Source organism: Neomonachus schauinslandi, chromosome X (genome assembly GCF_002201575.2).
Source record: "Neomonachus schauinslandi chromosome X, ASM220157v2, whole genome shotgun sequence".
Taxonomy (NCBI): Eukaryota; Metazoa; Chordata; class Mammalia; order Carnivora; family Phocidae; genus Neomonachus; species Neomonachus schauinslandi.
The window spans coordinates 1,014,382-1,032,751 of record NC_058419.1 but is presented as its reverse complement, the minus strand read 5'-3'; the positions used below and the strand labels follow the sequence as shown (position 1 = coordinate 1,032,751).

The window sequence follows — 18,370 nt, the reverse complement described above, 5'->3', positions numbered from 1 at the left end:
GGTGGGGGCTGGGAAACTACCTCCTCCTCCTCCCCATTCAGTGTGTACAAATACATCCTCTCTCCCCAAGGTTCTTGCCAAGCCCACAGAAATTACAGATTCTCTCTGGATCTTGACCTGCATTGACCATTGGTGCAATTCTGGCAAAAAAACTCAGAGCAAGCCCTGAGCTTCCCTGCCCCATACACGGCCCAAGCACATGTCTCACACTTTAGATTGCCTCTCATCCGTCCACTCCTGCTTTGTGCTCTGGAGGGCTTGGGTCTTCTGCTCATCCACCTGGACATAGTCGACTCTTTGCTCTTCTGAAAGGAGAAGTTTCTAATGGGGGAGAACAAAAAGGTTTTCATTACATTGAATAAAAAAAAAATCAGGAAAATGTCAGTCCTTTTGGGGTAGATTACAGCGTCATTAAATATTTGCTGCCCCTTCCTCCTGGGTCATTCCCTGCAGAATCCTTACACTTTGGGTAGATGGTTAAATATCTCTTTTCCTGGGCTCCCTTCAACTTCGCTCTAGCCATTCGGCCCGCTCTGACCAATATAACGTGAGTGGAGGTGACACATGCTGACCCGAAAGGGAAAAGACCTAGCACGTGATTCTGCCACGAGACCAGCGTGCCTCAGCTGGGGGGGCTGCTTCTCCTGGGCCCTGGATGGAAGATGACCTGGCCTGCAGCCGACTGGTCTGTGGGCAATAATGGAAAAGGCCTTGGCTGTTGCAAGCCACCAAGCCTGGGGGGTTGTCTGTCTTGACTGCAGAGCCCTGCACCAAAACTGACTGAGGCACCCTTTTGTACTTGTTGGTCTACCCCTTCTGACTGGTTTTTCTGGAATATCACTTCAGGTTTTGGGAATGAAATTAAAGGTAAAGGAGAAGTGGGAGTTCATTTGGCAAAAGGAAAGGGAAATCTTCCAGATTTTTTTCTTGCGCATACACACAAAATGGAGTCATACTGTATATCCTGTTCAGCTAAATTGCTTCTCTCATCAAACAATATATATCGTTCGGCACATTTTAGATTACAACCACCCCTTGCTCAAAAATATTTAGCTGTTTTGCACTGCTTACCATCATTCATTCCGTGGCTTACACTGTGTAGTGGGTGACCAGCCAGGGTCGCTTACATGTATTAACTCCTTTCATCCTCACAACAGGCCTCGATGTCGATGCTATTACTTCTGGTGCCCACTTTACAGGTGAGAATACTATACAAAGGCGTCAAAACTGCCCAGCCTGGCATTTGAGGCTCTTTACTGAGGGGTTCCATTTCCAACTGAGAGCTCCCCAGAGTCTAACCAAACTACGCCATTCCTTCTTCCCTAAGCAGACCCCTCCTACGCCGATACATATCGGTATATTTAAGACCTTCCAAAGAGAACATGCATGGTTGAATCATCAGAAAATCTAAACAGAAAAGGAATCTCCTGGGAATTCTCAGACACAAGGTACTTCCTACCTGCTGTATAGGGGCTGGTGATGCTGAATTGAAGTCCAGAGCTAAATAATCCAAGCTGAATTTCTTTGTCCATGTCAGAGCACCGCTGCTTAGGGAGTTGGCTGTTCTGTGATTCTAGAAACCAACATCACAGGACTCAGGTTAAGGATATCTGGCCGGGCTGCCCAAGGGAAGGAGGGCGAGTCACGTCTCCACTTGAGCATCGGCCATCAGATCACAATGAGAACTGCACAGAGCAGCCTCCCTGTCTGAAATACAATATAGACAATTCAGCTTTCACACAAAGCTATACCATTATTCACCACGGAAACAGTTGGCCAAAATCTCCCTCAAGAAGAAACTGTTTTAAGGATATGACAGGCCCAAGATACCTTAGAGACTAAATCCCCAAAAGATCAATCACATTTATTAAAGTTCTAGTAAAGTTGCCCCAGATGCACTCAGACACTTTATACAATGTGCACAGTGTAACGTGTGCGACACACACCCATGGACTCCCCACTCAGCCTCAGAAGCACCTGTTGCCCTTCTACGACCTCCTTCTCTCCTCACCAGAAACTAAGCACTATATTGAATTTTGCCTTTACCACTCTTTTCAAATACGGTTTTGACAGTGTGTAAGTACCCTTAAATCACATACTTTAGTTCTGCCTGTTTTGAACTTTTATCTCCGACTTTACTATCACCAAACTATTCCTTTTTTTTTTTTTAAGATTTTATTTATTTATTTGACAGAGAGACACAGCGAGGGAGAGAACACAAGCAGGGGGAGTGGGAGAGGGAGAAGCAGGCTTCCCGCCGAGCAGGGAGCCCGATGTGGGGCTCGATCCCAGGACCCTGAGATCATGACCTGAGCCGAAGGCAGACGCTTAATCGACTGAGCCACCCAGGTGCCCCTATGATATTTTCTAAATGAAGAGTCGTTCCCACTTTTAATGTAATATTTTCCTGAGTGGCTTGTTTTTGTATTTTAAGGAATCCTTCCGATGCTGAGGTCGTAACTTGTTGCCCCATATTTTCTCCTAAAATTATAAAGTTTTGCCCTTCACATTTAAGTAATAATGTAGCCTGAGCTGATTTTAACCTATGGTGGTGAAATAGGGATACAGGGGCGCCTGGGTGGCTCAGTCATTGAACGTCTGCCTTCGGCTCAGGTCATGATCCCAAGGTCCTGGGATCGAGCCCCGCATCGGGCTCCCTGCTCCGCGGGAAGCCTGCTTCTCCCTCTCCCACTCCCCCTGCTTGTGTTCCCTCTCTCGCTGTGTCTCTCTCTGTCAAATAAATAAAATCTTTAAAAAAAAAAGAAAAGAAATAGGGATACAATCCATTCCTTTTTTGTTGTTTTTACCCCACATGGATAGCCATCCTTTCTCCTGTGATGCAACCTCTAGTCACATATTAAGTTCCCATATGTGAATAGATGTTGAGTTCTATCAAATACTTGTTCTGCATCTGAGATAATCATGTCATTTTTTCCTTTAATATGTTAATGTCTTGACTGACTTAAAAGATTCTTTTAATTTATAGTTGTTATGGCTCATCTCTCAGAAAATATTAAGGAGTGCACTTGTTGCAATGAACACAGGGTATTGTAGGGAAGTTTGAATCGCTATATTGTACTCTGAAAAACCAATATAACACTGTATGTTAACTAACTGGAATTAAACTTAAAGCTTAAAAAAAAGGTAATAATAGATTTTAAAAAAACGTTTCCCCTTCTGGCACAGTTTCTGTTTCCTCTGATCTGTTTTGGTCTCTACCCTTCATGCCAGAGCTTTCCAGAAAGGTCTGATGAAATCACTGGCTGTCTGCTCATATTTAAGAGCCAGAGACCCTAAAGTTGACTGGAAGCTTTGAGTACATTGGTGGTACTTCTCAACTGTGGGGTTCACTTCAGGGGGATCTTACTGGATGGTTTTCTTGGGTAACCCTCAATGTCAGGACCTAGGTCTTCCTCAGGCTGCTCAGATAGCCCAGAGAACTATCTTCCGATCTCCAGGACTCAACTGGAAAGGTCTGATTGTCAACATTGTGGAAAAGAGGGGCTAGGGAAAAGGTTCGGGAATGGTTCTCATATCCATTAGGCATATTTACCTCATCACCTCGTGTTTAGTATAGTATTCTTGGTCATATGGGTCTAATGTCTCCCCCCACCAGTCCAGAGAACCCTTGTTTTACTCTCTCCAGAGACTACACTTCAACTTTTCTGTAGAGACGGGAAGTCATAGAGGTCCACCACCATGCAGTGAGGGAGGGGCATTTTGAGATTTACCTGCTGCTTAGGCGGACTTTGGACCACTACCTCTTCTTTTCCTTTCCCTTCAGCCCCACTTCCAGAACTATGTGTCACGGACAAGTCCTGAACCTTTTGGTATTCTGTAATATATTCTGCCTACCCCCCTACCCCGGTGTATTTAGGTGTATTCTTGGGTCTGAGAAGTCATTTACCACACATGCATCTGCTTTCCACTTTCCAGCGTCACTGCTATTATCTTCTTTAATTCTCTACGCCCTTACGGGTTTATGCCTTTAACAAATCCCTTTACTGGCATTTTAGAGGCTGTTTTGGGATGGAGGGAAAACAGAAGCCTGTGGTCAATCTGCCATCTTTTTTTTTTTTTTTTTAAAGATTTTATTTATTTATTTGACAGAGAGAAACACAGCGAGAGAGGGAACACAAGCAGGGGGAATGGGAGAAGGAGAAGCAGGCTTCCCGCCGAGCAGGGAGCCTGATGCGGGGCTCGATCCCAGGACCCTGAGATCATGACCTGAGCCGAAGGCAGACGCTTAACGACTGAGCCACCCAGGCGCCCCAGTCAATCTGCCATCTTTACGGAGATGTCCAAGAACAGAATCTGAAATGTTAAACCCACTTTGTATACCTGGGATAAGTTCAACTTGTTTGTGTATATTCTCAGCTTTTCATAGTGCTGGATTTATTTTGCTAAAATCTTCTTTAGGGCTTCTTTTCTAACAACTTTATCGAGCTATAATTCCAGACCATACAATTCTCCCATTTAAAGCGGTGCTTAGCGTATGCCCATATTTGCACAATCATTGTCTCAATTAATTTTAGAATATTTTCATCACCCCAAAAAGAAATCTGCACCCCTTGCTGTCACCCCCAGTCTCACCATCTCCCCAAGCTCTAGGCAACCACCACTAATCTATTTTCTGTCTCTAAAGACTTGTTTTCTAGCCATTCCATACAAATGCAATCATACAGTATGTGGTCTTCTGAGAGGACTGGCTTCCTTTCACTCAGCATACTGTTTCCAAGGTTCACAAATGTTGTTTCATTGCATGGCTGCATAGCATTCCATTGGATGCCTATACCACGTTTTATTTACCAAGTCAACAGCTGATGAACATTTGGGCTATTTTCACTTTTTGGCTATTAAGAAAGTGCTGCTGGGGCGCCTGGGTGGCTCAGTCAGTTAAGCATCTGCCTTTGGCTCAGGTCATGATCCCAGGGGCCTGGGATTGAGCCCTGCGTCGGGCTCCCGGCTTGGCGGGAAGCCTGCTTCTCCCTCTGCCTGCCCCTCCCCCTACTTGTGCTCACTCTCTCTCTGTCAAATAAATAAATAAAATCTTAAAACAACAACAACAACAAAGGATGGGGCGCCTAGGTGGCTCAGTCGTTTAACTGTCTGACTCTTGATTTTGGCTCAGGTCATGATCTCAGGGTTCTGGCATTGAGCCCAGCATGGGGCTCCCTGCTCAGCGGGGAGTCTGCTTCTCCCTCTCCCCCGCCTCTCCCCCTGCTCATGCTCTCTCTGTATCTCTGTGTCTCGAATGAATAAAAAAAAAAACAAAACTATAATCCAAGAAAAAGTCCACAGATAAAGTAACACCTGACGCTGCATATTGAAAGGGCCCACCAAGTACCTGGATTAACTGGATGGTCAATTTTACCCAAGATGGTAAATTCTATTACAACGGCTATATTGATAAAATGCCAGAACAAAAATAAATAAATTAGGGACGCCTGGGTGGCTCAGTCGGTTAAGCGACTGCCTTTGGCTCAGTTCATGATCCCAGGGTCCTGAGATCGAGCCCCACGTTGAGATCCCTGCTCAGCAGGGAGCCTGCCTCTCCCTCTCCCTCTGCCTGCCATTCCGCCTACTTGTGCTCTCTCTGTCAAATAAAAAAAAAGTGCTGCTATGAACATTTGTGTGCAAAATTTGGTTGGACATATTCTTCTTTAGGATATTTTAATCTGTGTCAATGAGTAAAATTGGCCTATAATTTTGTACTTATGTTATCGCTATTTGTATCATGTTATTTTAGCCTTATAAAATAAGGTGGGTAATATTTCCTCTTTTTCCATTCCCTGGAGGCATTTGTATAAGATTGTAATGATCTCTTCCTTTTGGTAGAAAGTGTCTGTACAATTGTTTGGGCCTCATGATCCTTTGTAGTAGAATTTTCCCTACTGATTCAGTTTCTCTAGTAGTTATATAATCATTCAGGTTTTCTATTTCTACTTGAATGTGTTTTTGGATATTTTCTGATAATTTGCCTATTTTCACCAAAGTTGTCGAATTCACTGGCATGGAGTTCAAAATTTTCTCTTATCATCAATCTCTGGCATATTTGCAATTATTACCTCCTTTACATTTTTAATATTGTTTATTTGTATCCATTGCTTTTTCTTGATTAGTTATGTTCAATTTTAGTCTTTATTTTTTTTTTAAAGATTTTATTTATTTGACAGAGAGAGCACAAGCAGGGGAACAGCAGAGGGAGAAGCAGGCTCCCCGCTGAGCAGGGAGCCTGACGCGGGACTCAATCCCAGGACCCTGGGATCACGACCTGAACCAAAGGCAGACGATTAATGGACTGAGCCATCCAGGCGCCCCTAATTTTAGTTTTTAAAGAGCCAATTAGGTCAGCGTTGATCCTCTCTAATTTTGTTATTTTGTTCATTTCTGTTCTTGCCTTTATTCATTTTCCCTTTGTGGGGTTAATTTTTTTCAATTTATTATTATGAAAATGTCCTGGGTGCCTGGGTGGCTCAGTTGGTTGGGCGACTGCCTTTGGCTTGGGTCATGGTCCCGGAGTCCTGGGATCGAGTTCCGCATCGGGCTCCCGGTTCGGCGGGGAGCCTGCTTCTCCCTCTGACCCTATCCCCTCTCATGCTGTTTCTCGCTCTCTCTCTCAAATAAATAAAATCTTAAAAAAAAAAATTATAAAAAAAAAGAAAATGTCCTAATAATCAGCCAAATTGAAGAAAATATACTGTGAACACCCATATCCCCACCATTTACATTCTACCACTAACATCTGACTACACTAAATTGCTCGTGAGTCTTCAGACTGTCTGAGGACTAATATCTTTCATGCATCGTGAGAAACTCTGCCATTATCCCTTTACATATCGTTTCTCTATCTTTTTTATTATCTCCTTCTAGAACTCTGACTAGACAAATGTTTGATCTTCTCATACTATCTTCCATGTCTCAAATTTCTCTAAGCTTTTATCTCCTTGTCCCGATTTACTAGTACCTTCTTCACAACGATCTTCCAGTTCACTAAATCCCTCTTTGGGTTTAATCTGCTCAACCCATCCATTGAGTTTCTAATTTCTTTTTTTTTTTTTTAATTTTATTTATTTATTGAGAGAGAGAGAATGAGCAGGGGGGTGGGGCAGAGGGAGAAGCAGGCTCCCCACTGAGCAGGGAGCTGGATGCGGGGCTCAATCCCAGGACCCTGAAATCATGACCTGAGCCAAAGGCAGATGCTTAACAGACTGAGCCACCTAGGCGCCCCCACTGAGTTTCTAATTTCATCCCAATTTTTATTTCTAGAAGTTCTAAATGGTCTTTTCTAATCTGCCTGGTCATTTTTTTTAAAAGATTTTATTTATTTATTTGACAGACAGGCGGCGAGAGAGAGAACACAAACAGGAGGAGCGGGAGAGGGAGAAGCAGGCTCCCTGCTGAGCAGGGAGCCCAACATGGGACCCTGGGATCATGACCTGAGCAGAAGGCAGACGTTTCACCGAGTCGAGCCACCCAGGAGCCCCTGGTCATTTTTTAATAGTATCTTGTTAGTCCAACTTTCAACTTATCTTATTTCTTTAAATATATCAAACATAACTATTTTATTTTCAAAATCCAATTATTTCCAATAATGGCTTACTTCTGTATTTGATTCTATTGTTTGTAATTTGTATCAATTCTCAGGATTTGTAATTCCTTGACATTTTTGGTCCCAGAGATTCCCCTTCCTTTCTTGTCAGGTGAGTTTTGTTTTACAAAAATATATTCTCTATCATTTTAAGATATTTGATGTGGTGGTCTGTGATTTTCATGGTAGCTTGCCTACTGAAGCTCCCCATCAAATTAAAAAAAAATAGAACAAATGTAGTTCCACTTCCTTTTGTTTAAGATTGGGTTTTTAAGTAATCTTTACACCTTACATGGGGTTCGAACTCACAACCCCGAGATCAAGAGCTGCATGTTCCACCAACTGAGCCAGCCAGGCGCCCCAATGTAGTTTTACTTCTAATGTTGGATTAAATAGTCTTGACCACCCTTCCTGCAAAGAACAATATTTCATTTTTGGTAGAATTTGGTGAATTGTTTCTAAAGGACCAAAATAGCCACAGAAACCTGGAGGAAGATAAACAAAGCAGGAAGACTTATTTTCCTCGATACTGAGACTTACCAAGCTACAGTAACTAGCATAGTGTGGTATTGTCCAAAGATAGACACGGAGACCACTGGAACAGATTTGAGAGCCCAGAAAAAGACCCATACACACACGGATACTTGATTTCTGGCAAAGATAGCACTGCAGGATAGTGGCAAATTACAGTAACTTTAAATAAATGGTGACAGATCAATTAGAGAAACACATTAAGGGAAAATGAAACTTGACTCCTACCTCAAATCATACACAGAAGTTAATTCCAGGTGCATTGCAGACCTAACTGGGAAAGGTACAACTATAAAGCTTCTGGCAAATAACCAAAATTCACCCAAGATTACATAGATCATGTTAATGGTCCTGCAACTATTAAAGAAATTAAAGTCACCCACATGGTTTCACTGATAAATTTACCAAAAAACTTAAAGAATAAATAACACTAATTCTACACAATCTATTCCAGAAAATAGAAGAGAACACTTCCTGAGGATTCCAACATTACCTTGATAACAAAACAAGGCAAAGACACTATGAAAAACCTGCAGATCAATATCCATCGTGACCATGGATACAGAATCCTCAACAAAATGTTAGCAAATCAAATCCAGCAATACATAAAAAGAATACTACACCATGACCAAATGGGATTTATTCAGTGAATACAAGACTGATTCAATATTCAAAAATAAACCAGTGTAGTCCACAATATTTACAGTCTAAAGAAGAAAATTAATGATCATATCAATAAATGCAGAAAAGCATTTGATAAAATCCAGCATCCATTCATGATAAAAAAAAAAACTCTCAGAAAACTAATAAAAGGGAACTTTCTTACCCTGATAAAGAATCACTATAAAATACCCACAGCTAACATACTCAATAGTGAAAGACTGAATGATTTCCCCCTGAAATGGAGACAAAGAGATTCATCTCACCACATGTATTCAACATTGTACTAAAAGTGTCAGGCTGGTGATAAAGCAAGTTAAAGAATGAAGGAGCATACAGATTGAAAAGGAAGGAATAAAACACTGTATTTACAGATGAGATGATCATGTAAACAGAAAACCCCAGGGAAATCTAAAGAAAATAAACCTCCCATATTTAACAAGGGAATTTAGCAAGGTCACAGGACATGAGGCTAACACACAAAAAACAATCATATTTGTATATACTGCCAATGGACAACTGAAAGCTGAAATTACAAAAATGCCATTTACAATAGCTCCAAAAGGTGAAATACACAGGTAGAAATCTAATAAAACATGATAACATCTATATGTTATCTGAGGAAAGAAATAAAGAAAATCTGAATCAATGGAGACATGACGTATTCATGAATTAGAAGATTCAGCATAGTAAAGATGTCGATTCTCCTCAAATTTATTCACACTTGATCTTAGCCAAAAGGCCGAGAAGCGATTCTCCTCAGATTTATTCATAGATTTAATACATTTCCAATCAAAATCACATCAGGTTATTTTGTTAGATAATGACAAGCTTATTTCCAAAACTGGAAAGGCAAAGGGGGCAGAATTAACAAAAAAATTTTTTAAACAAGAATGAGATTGGAGAAAATATGCTTCCCATTTTAAGATTTACTCTAAAGCTTCAGTAATCAAGACTGTGGTATAGACAAAATAATAGACACATAGATTCATGGATCAGAATATAAAGACTACAAAAATATGCCCAAATGATGTTTTACAAAAGTGCAAAGGCAGGTCAATGAAGAAAAGATTGTCCTGTCAATAAATGATACAGGAACATTTTGGACAGTCATATGTAAAAAATCATCCTCAACACCATCTCATACCTTATATAAAAAGTAACTCAAAATGGATTACAGACCTTACATAAAACCTAAAAACATGATACTTTTAGAAGAAAACATGAGAAAATCCCAATGACCTAGTAGGGTTAGGCAAATAGTTCTTCGACATGATAACAATCCATCAATGAAAAAAGTCCATATATATATATATATATATATATATAAAGAAAAAAGTCAATAAATTGGGCTTAATCAACAGGCAGTCATGTCTCCGCCACTGGCCGTAGCAACATTTTCCTAGCTGTGTCTCCTGAGGCAAGGGAAATAAAAACAAAAATAAACTACTGGGACTACATCAAAATAAAAGGCTTCTGCACAGGGAAGGAAACTATCAAAAGGTTAAAAGGCAACCTACAGGATGGGAGAAGGTATTTGCAAAATATATAAAGAACTTCTTATACAATGCAACACCCAAAAAACAAATGATCCAATTAAAAAATGCGGCAGAAGACATAACAGACATTTTTCCAAAGAAGGCATCCAGATGGCTAACACACACACGAAAAGATGCTCAACATCACTCATCATCAGGGAGATGCAAATCAAAACTACAATGAGGTATCACCTCACACCTGTGAGAATGGTTAAAATCAATAACACAAGATAGGGACGCCTGGCTGCCTCAGTCAGTAGAGTATGCGACTCTTGATCTCAGGGTTGTAAGTTCAAGCCCCACATTGGGTGTAGAGATTACAAAACAAACAAACAAAAAAACAAAACAAACCCACAAGAAACAACAGGTGTTGACGAGGATGTAGAGAAAAAGGAACCCTCTTGCACTGTTGGTGGGAATGCAAACTGGTGCAGCCACTCTGGAAAACAGTATGGAGGGTCCTCAAATAGTTAAACATAGAACTACCCTATGATCCAGTAATTGCACGACTGGGTATTTCCCCAGAAAATACAAAAACACGAATTCAAAGGGATACATGCACCCCAACATTGATAGCATTATCAACAATAGCCAAATTATGGAAGCAGCCCAAGTGTCCATTGACTGATAAATGGATAAAGAAGATGTGGTGTGTACACACACACACACACACACACACACACAGGAATATTATTTGGCCATAAAAAAGAATGAAACCTTGCCATTTGCAACAACATGGATGGAGCTAGAGAATATAATGCTAAGCAAAATAAGTCAGTCAGAGAAAGACAAATAGTATATAATTTCACTCATATGTGGAATTTAAGAAACAAAACGTATGAACAAAGGGAAAAAAAAAGAAAGAGAGGCAAAACAGTAAACAGACTCTTAACTATAGAGAACACACTGATGGTTACCAGAGGGGAGGTGGGTGGGGTGAAGGGTTAAACAGATGATGGGGATTAAGGAGGGCACTTGTTGTGATGACCAGTGGGTGTTGTATGGAAATGTTGAATCACTATATTGTACATCTGAAACTAATATAACACTGTATGTTAACTATACTGGAATAAAAATAAAAACAAATAAATAAGTTTGGCTTAATTAAATTTAAAACCTTTGCTTGCAAAAGACAGAAGAGAATGAAAAGGCAAGCTCCAGACTCAAAAGAAAATTTTTGCAAGTCACATATCCATCAGGTAACTTGTACACAGAATAGGTAAAGAGCTCTCAAAACCCAAAGTAAGAAAACAAACAACCCAATTAAAACTTGGGCAAAAGGATCCAACCGATAGATACTCCACCAAAGGAGATACATAAATGCTGAATAAGCACACAAAAATGAGTCTGACATCATTTGCCATGAGGGAAATATATGTTAAAACTACAATGAGATACCACTACCTACATGTTAGAATGTCTAAATTAAAAAAACCAAAAAACTGCACGACCAAGCATGCTCCAGTGGAGCAACTAAAACTCTCATAAATAGTTGATGGGTGTGCAAAATCGTACAGCCATTATGGAAAAGGTTTTGGAGTATCTTGTAAAGTTAAACATACAATTGATGACCCAGTTAAACATAGTTGATAACCCAGCAATCTCACTTCTGGGTATTTACCCTAGACGAGGATTTTTCAACAGTGGCATTATTGACTTTTGGAGTCCGATAATTCTTTGTTGTGGGGAGTTGTCCTATGCACTCTAGGATGTATAGCATCATCCCTGAACTCTTCCTGCTAAAATGCTAGCACCACAATCCTCTGTATCAACCAAAATGGTTGTGGCAACCAAAAATGTCTCTAGACATTGCCAAATGTCCCTTACGGGGCTAAGTCATCCCCCATTTCTGCTCTAGAGAAATGAAAACTTAGATAATGCAAACTTATGCCCACACAAAATCTGTTAAAGGCCCTCAAGATCAGGAACAAGACAAGGCGGCCCACTTCTGCAATTGCTATTCAACAAAGTATTGGAAGTTCTAGCTATATATAGCAATTAGGCAAGAAAAAAGTAAAAAGGCAGCCAAATTGGAAAAGAATAAGCCAAATAATCTGTTGACAACATGGTCTTATAACTCTTAAAGATTCCATGCAAAAAATTAATAATAAACAAAAAAATAAACAAATTCAGCAAGGTTGCAGGATACAAAAATCACACCCAAAATTCAGTTGCATACATATACACTAGCTGAACCATCTGAGAAAAGGAAATCAAGAAAACGGTATCATTTACAACAACAGCAAAAAGAACGAAGTATTTGGGAATAAATTTAACCAAAGACTTGTAATGACAACTACAAAACACTGCTGAAAGAAAGCAAAGCAGACATAAATAAATGGAAAGACATTTCCATCTATGTTCATGGACTGGAAGACATAATATTGTTGAGATTACAACATTACCCAAAGCAATCTGCAGCTTCAATGCATTCCCTATCAAACTCCCAATGGCATTTTTGGCAGAAATAAAAAAACCCATCCTAAAACCCTTGGAATCTCAAGGAACCCTGGATAACCAACTCAATCTTGAAAAAGAACAAAGTTGGAGGACTCACACTTTCTGATTTCAAAACTTAACGGTAAAGCTACTATAAATCAAAACAGTGTGATACTAGAGTGAGGACAGACATAAAAACCAACAAGCCCAGAAATAACTTTCACATATATGGTCAACTGACTTTCAGTGAAGGTGCTGAGACCACTCGGTGGGGAAAGGGCAGTTTTTCCAACAAATTATGCTGGGAAAACTGGATATCCACATGCAAAAGAATGAGGTTGGATCCTAACCTTAGACTACACATAAAAATTAACTCAATAGGAATTAAAGACCTCAACATAAGAGCTAAAACTATAAAATTCTTAGAAGAAAACATAAGAGAAAACTTCATGACATCGGATTTGGCAATGACTTATTGGATACGATATCAAAAGCAGAGGCAATAGAAGAAAAAAAGAAATTCGACTTCATCATAATTTACAAGTTCTGTACACCCAAAGACCCTACCAAGAGAGTGAAATGACAACCCACAGAATGGGAGAAAATATTTGCAAATCATGATCTGATTATGGGTTAATATCCATAATATATTTTTGAAAAAACTTCTACAAGGCAACAACAACAAACACAAACAACCTAATTCAAAAATGGGTAAAGGACTTGTTTAGTCATTTCTCCAAAGAGCCACAAATGGCCAATAAGCACATGAAAAGATGCTTAACATCATTAGTCATCAGGGAAATGGAAACAAAAGCCACCATGAGATACCACTTCACACCCAGGAGGATGCCTATAATTAAAAACAAACAGACAAACAAAGGGAAAATAACAAGTACAGGTGAGAATGTAGAGAAATCAGAAGCTTTTGCACCTGCTGGTGGACATGTTAAATGCTTTGGCTGCTGTGAAAAACAGTTTGGTGGTTCCTCAAAAAGTTAAACATAAATTATCATAGGATGCAGCAATTTCACCTCTAGGTATATATCCAAAAGAATTGAAAGCAAAGACTCAGATACTTGTACACCCATGTTCCTAGCAATATTACTCACAATAGCCAAAAGGCAGAAACAACCCAAATGTCCATCAACAGATGACTGGGTAAACGAAATGTGGCCTCTCTATCCAATGGAGTATTAGCTTTAGAAAGGAATGAAACTTTGAGACATGCTACGATATAAATGAACGCTGAAGGCACTCTGCTACATGAAGGAAGGCAAGTGTCATATGATTCCATTTCTGCGAGGCACTTAGAATAGGCATATTCACAAAGCCACAAAGTAGAACAGAGGTTTCCGGGGGCTTTTTGGAGAGGGCCTAGGGCGTTATAGTTTAATGGGTGCAGAGTTTCTGTTTGGGATGATGGAAAAGTTCTGGAAACACATAGTGACGATGGTTGCACAACATTGTGAACATAGCTTAATGCCACTGAATTGTACATCTAAAAATGGTTAAAATGGTACATTTTATGTTCTGTATATTCCACTTTAGTAAAAGATATCAAAAAAACCAAAATCTGTAAAAGAACGTTGCTGGGGCACCCGGCTGCCTCAGTCGGCACAGCATGCGACTCTTGGTCTCGGGGTTGTGAGTTCAAGCCCCACATTGGGCATGGAGCTTACTTAAGACAAAACAAAAAAACAATGTTTGTAACAATTCTATTCATAAATGCCAAAAAACTTGAAACAATCCAAATGTCCTTCAGTGGGTAAGTAGATAAACTGTGGCACATCCATACACTTGAATCGTACTCGACAATAAAACAGAACTGTTGACATGCGTTCCGACTTGGGTGAATCTCAAAGACATTATACTGAGTGAAAGAAACCAGTCTCAAAAGATGGCATACTCTATGATTCCCTTTATGTGGCATTCTTGAAAAGACACAACTACAGCGACGAAGAATAGATCAGTGGCTGCCAGGGATTAGGGTCGTGGGAGGGTGTGACTATGAAGACATAGCACGAAGGAGTACCTCGAAGTTGTTCAGTGTGCTGATTGTGGTGGTGGTTACGTGAATCCACGTATATGTTAAAATTCACAGAACCGCACACCAAGAGAAAGTCAGTTTCACTGTAAGATAATCTAAAAACTAAAAAGTATTATAATGCCATAATAAAACATTTAATGTGAGATTGAGGGTTTAGAATTCTACCATAAAAGTCTTACAAAACTATTGAAATTATAGAATGTGAAAGTCCTGTAAAAAAGAGATCACGTAAGTTAAAATTTTCATTCTTCTAAATTTTCTATAATTTCACAAACATTGAAAGAAATTAAAAAATGATACATAACTTTAATAAAGCAAAACTTGTATTTCAGCCTCTGGCCTAAATTTTTACATTCAGATCAGACCCTGTTCTCAGAGAGAAAAAAAGTTAACATATACGATTATGCGCAAAATCAAAATCAAACCCTATGAGTCATGTAGGCTTGTTACGTGGAACAAGTGAAATGATGTAACTCAAAGTCATTTGAAATTATTATATTACTACAGTTGAAGAGACATACAATTGAATGATATGGGATAGGCTTTAGATAGGCTTTAAACACACCTATATGGTGCTTTCCCCACAGCTACCTGCCTTCAGCCAGTATTCTGGGCTCTTAATCTACCGTGTCATATGGCCTATTAATGCCCAGACAGTCATTAACTAATGATTATAAACTTAGGCAAGAAATCAATCCATAACTGTGCTGTTAATTAAATACTGGGCTTTCTCATAACCTCAAAGATCAGGGATGAACTGCTAGTATCTGGAATGACTCTGCACTTGCTTCTATTAGGTTAGAGATTCACTTCCCTTTTCTGTTCTCTGGAGACAGAGCACAGCTGGTCAGTATCCTTTATAAGAGTGTTTTCTTCTAGAAGTTTCCCAAGGGCCATTACTAAGTGTGAAAAACATCGGGAAGACCACAGCAGATTTGTATATGAGTCACCTTCCATCTGCATATGGTTAAGTGAACTTACAGCACAATTTTTATCAAATAGAAAGGCAAAATGAAGCATTTAATTACTGTTTCACTGGAGATGACCGTGTTTAGATTTTCACTTGCCTACTAACCTCACACATAGGAGGGCCACAACTGTCTTTTCAAAAGTACATACAGTCACAGTGCCTTGAATAGCAGTCTTCTATGATCTCTTTTCAAAACTTCATCGGTCAAACACAGATTCTCTCTGGAGTTCTCTACATTAAGTTCCAGAACAGGCTCGGTCCTGGCTAACATGCTTCATAATTCCCAGAGGTGCTAAAAATCCCTCTGTCTTCAAAAACCCATGCTGCCAATAGAATCCAAGGTAAAGAGAACGGAAGGAACAACACAGGGCAGGAAGGGGAGATTAATTACTTAATTAAAGGATAGAGATGTCACGTCTCTATCTGCTCAGATCTACAGAAAGACCCTATAGCCCGAGTCTCCAGAGACTAAGACACATTCACAGCCCAGGACACTGTCCTCCCTCCCACTGGGACTCAAGTGACTCATCCTTCAGGTGGTTTGGCAGAAAGGAACACAGGGTATGTGAGTTTGCTCTGCACATCCAAGGAGCTACAAAGTCATTGAGATCAAACAGGATATCACAGCCTTGGTGAAAAGAACGCCCGACATTTCCATTCTCCCATTACACGTGCCTCAACCCTGGGTGCTCTTGCAATAGCACGGCCTCCAAATGCTAGGAGGAGCTGGATATTGCAGGAAAGAAAACCAGCTTCAAATCGATTTGTTCCCAGTAACCTGGTATCACATTCAAGTGACTGTTTTCAGATTGCAGGGGGCTTTCTCAAGTTCATGTTTCCTTTATAATGAACTCTTAAGAATATACATTGGGGTGAAGCATATGAAGAGTGTGAAACAGAGGATTACCATTTGGATGTAGCTTTCTTCCTCTTCTCTGGAAACAGAATTGGCAAAAAATCTTGCAGAATTAATACCGTTTCTTTCTGGAGAGAGAAATCTGGTTCGATTGCTGAGAACAAAAATACAGATGAGGTCAAAGCAATGTCTTACAGCTGCTCTGAAAGCCAGCCAGGAACTGACATGGTCCCCATGGGCTTTTCGGCCCTCCCCTTCCAGATACAATTTCCTTCTGGCCAAAGCGATTCCTAAAGCAGTAGAGACTGCCCAGCTTCTGTCCCATTCTGGGGCGAATGGCTCCCAATTCTCAAGGGTTACTTTTTTCCAGACCCTCCATGTGTTAGAGCTCACAAGCTTTCTAGAAACAGACCAGGGCATCATATCATTTAGAAAAAAAAAAAAAACACAAACAAAAACAAAACGCTCCTTTGGGGCTCTCTTGTTTCCACTCAAAGTTACTGGCAAAAGTAATGAGGTGTGACCATTCCTCTGATGGCATGAGAACAAGACTGCAAATCAATTTTCACCCTACTCCTGAGTCAGAAGCACAGACTGCATCTCTCTGCAGTCATGACTGGAAATAGAGCTCTTTGCAGAGGTGTGCTTTGCAAAGTAACTGTATCCTGTGGCCTAGAGAGAGAACCAGGAAACTCCTGGGCCAGGCCCACGACTCTGAAAATACTACTGCTTAAAGATGAGATGAGAGAGTGCAGACACATTTGGGGTTTGTCTGCCAGGTCCACGCACCATCCCTCTTTCTCTGAGAAGTCCCTCCTCCTACTCGTTCACAGGGCTGGGCTTCTGGAAGCTGTGACTCCACTCAGGCTGGGGCAGGCCAACTCCCTCTCCCAGGAAATGTGAGTTGGGGTCAAAAAAGAGCCTATCTCTGCTGGTACTGGAATTATAGCATGTAAATAAGCTCAGGATCTACGGTCATGTGAAGAGAGAAGCAGATGTGAGAGGTGGAGAGTTCTTTGGGTTCCCAACAGCTCGTTCCTAACTCCAGCATCCTGGGACATCCAGTTATATTCCTTCCTTTGTGATCTACAAAATATTTCTGGCTCATGATAACAAACCCTATCTCTCCTTTGACTTAAGCTAGATCAAGTGGGCTTCAGCTACATTTAGTCAGAGTCTTAACTAAAACCGGGAGTGCCTGTGCTGGATGAGGTCCCTTTGAGCAATCAAAGACATACCAAGGTACAGTGCAGGTCCTGGTTAGAGACGCATGTTCCCGGATGGTGGAGAGGTTTCTCAGGTCCAGGGGAGGTGGCCGTGCTACAAGATAATACACGATATCCAGTACAGTAAGTTCTCAGGAGTTAAAGGCCAGAATCGAAAGACATGCATGGTTCTAGGTGTTGGGAGGCACAGTGTGAGCAAAACATATGAAAGCTTCTGACCGTATGTAATCCCAACACCTACCTTACACTCGGCATGTCCAAAATGGAAATTCTCCCTTTCTTACTACAGGCAGAGATGATCACCCAGGTTCTAGTCTTCCCCTCTTCCAGTTCATTGTCTACCTGCTAGTCTTTCTACCTAGACACATTCTTTCCCATCTCTCTGCCTGGTTAGTCATCTTCGGATCTCAGCTCAATGTCTCCTGCCTAGGGAGGCCTTCTTTGACCTCCAGACAAGATCAGGCCCCACATCATGGGCTCTCATGAGTTCTTGTATTTACCCTTCATAGAGC

The 18,370-nt window shown here is 40.6% G+C and overlaps 1 protein-coding gene across 3 annotated transcripts in view; it reads right to left on the bottom strand.

Annotated features, from left to right (window-relative positions):
- Positions 1–204: 204 nt before the first annotated feature.
- GAB3 (GRB2 associated binding protein 3) overlaps positions 205–18,370 on the bottom strand; it is an 88,123-nt gene continuing 69,957 nt past the window's right edge. For 2 of the 3 annotated variants that reach the window (XM_021682828.1, XM_021682836.1), the window contains exons 7-11: positions 17,871–17,952; positions 16,684–16,786; positions 8,594–8,596; positions 1,460–1,573; positions 205–321 (exon numbers count right to left, since the gene is read on the bottom strand). In XM_021682828.1, the coding sequence (XP_021538503.1) occupies positions 205–321; positions 1,460–1,573; positions 8,594–8,596; positions 16,684–16,786; positions 17,871–17,952 (419 nt within the window). The remainder of the gene's footprint in view (positions 322–1,459; positions 1,574–8,593; positions 8,597–16,683; positions 16,787–17,870; positions 17,953–18,370) is intronic. The other variant, XM_021682839.1, reaches the window with a different exon arrangement.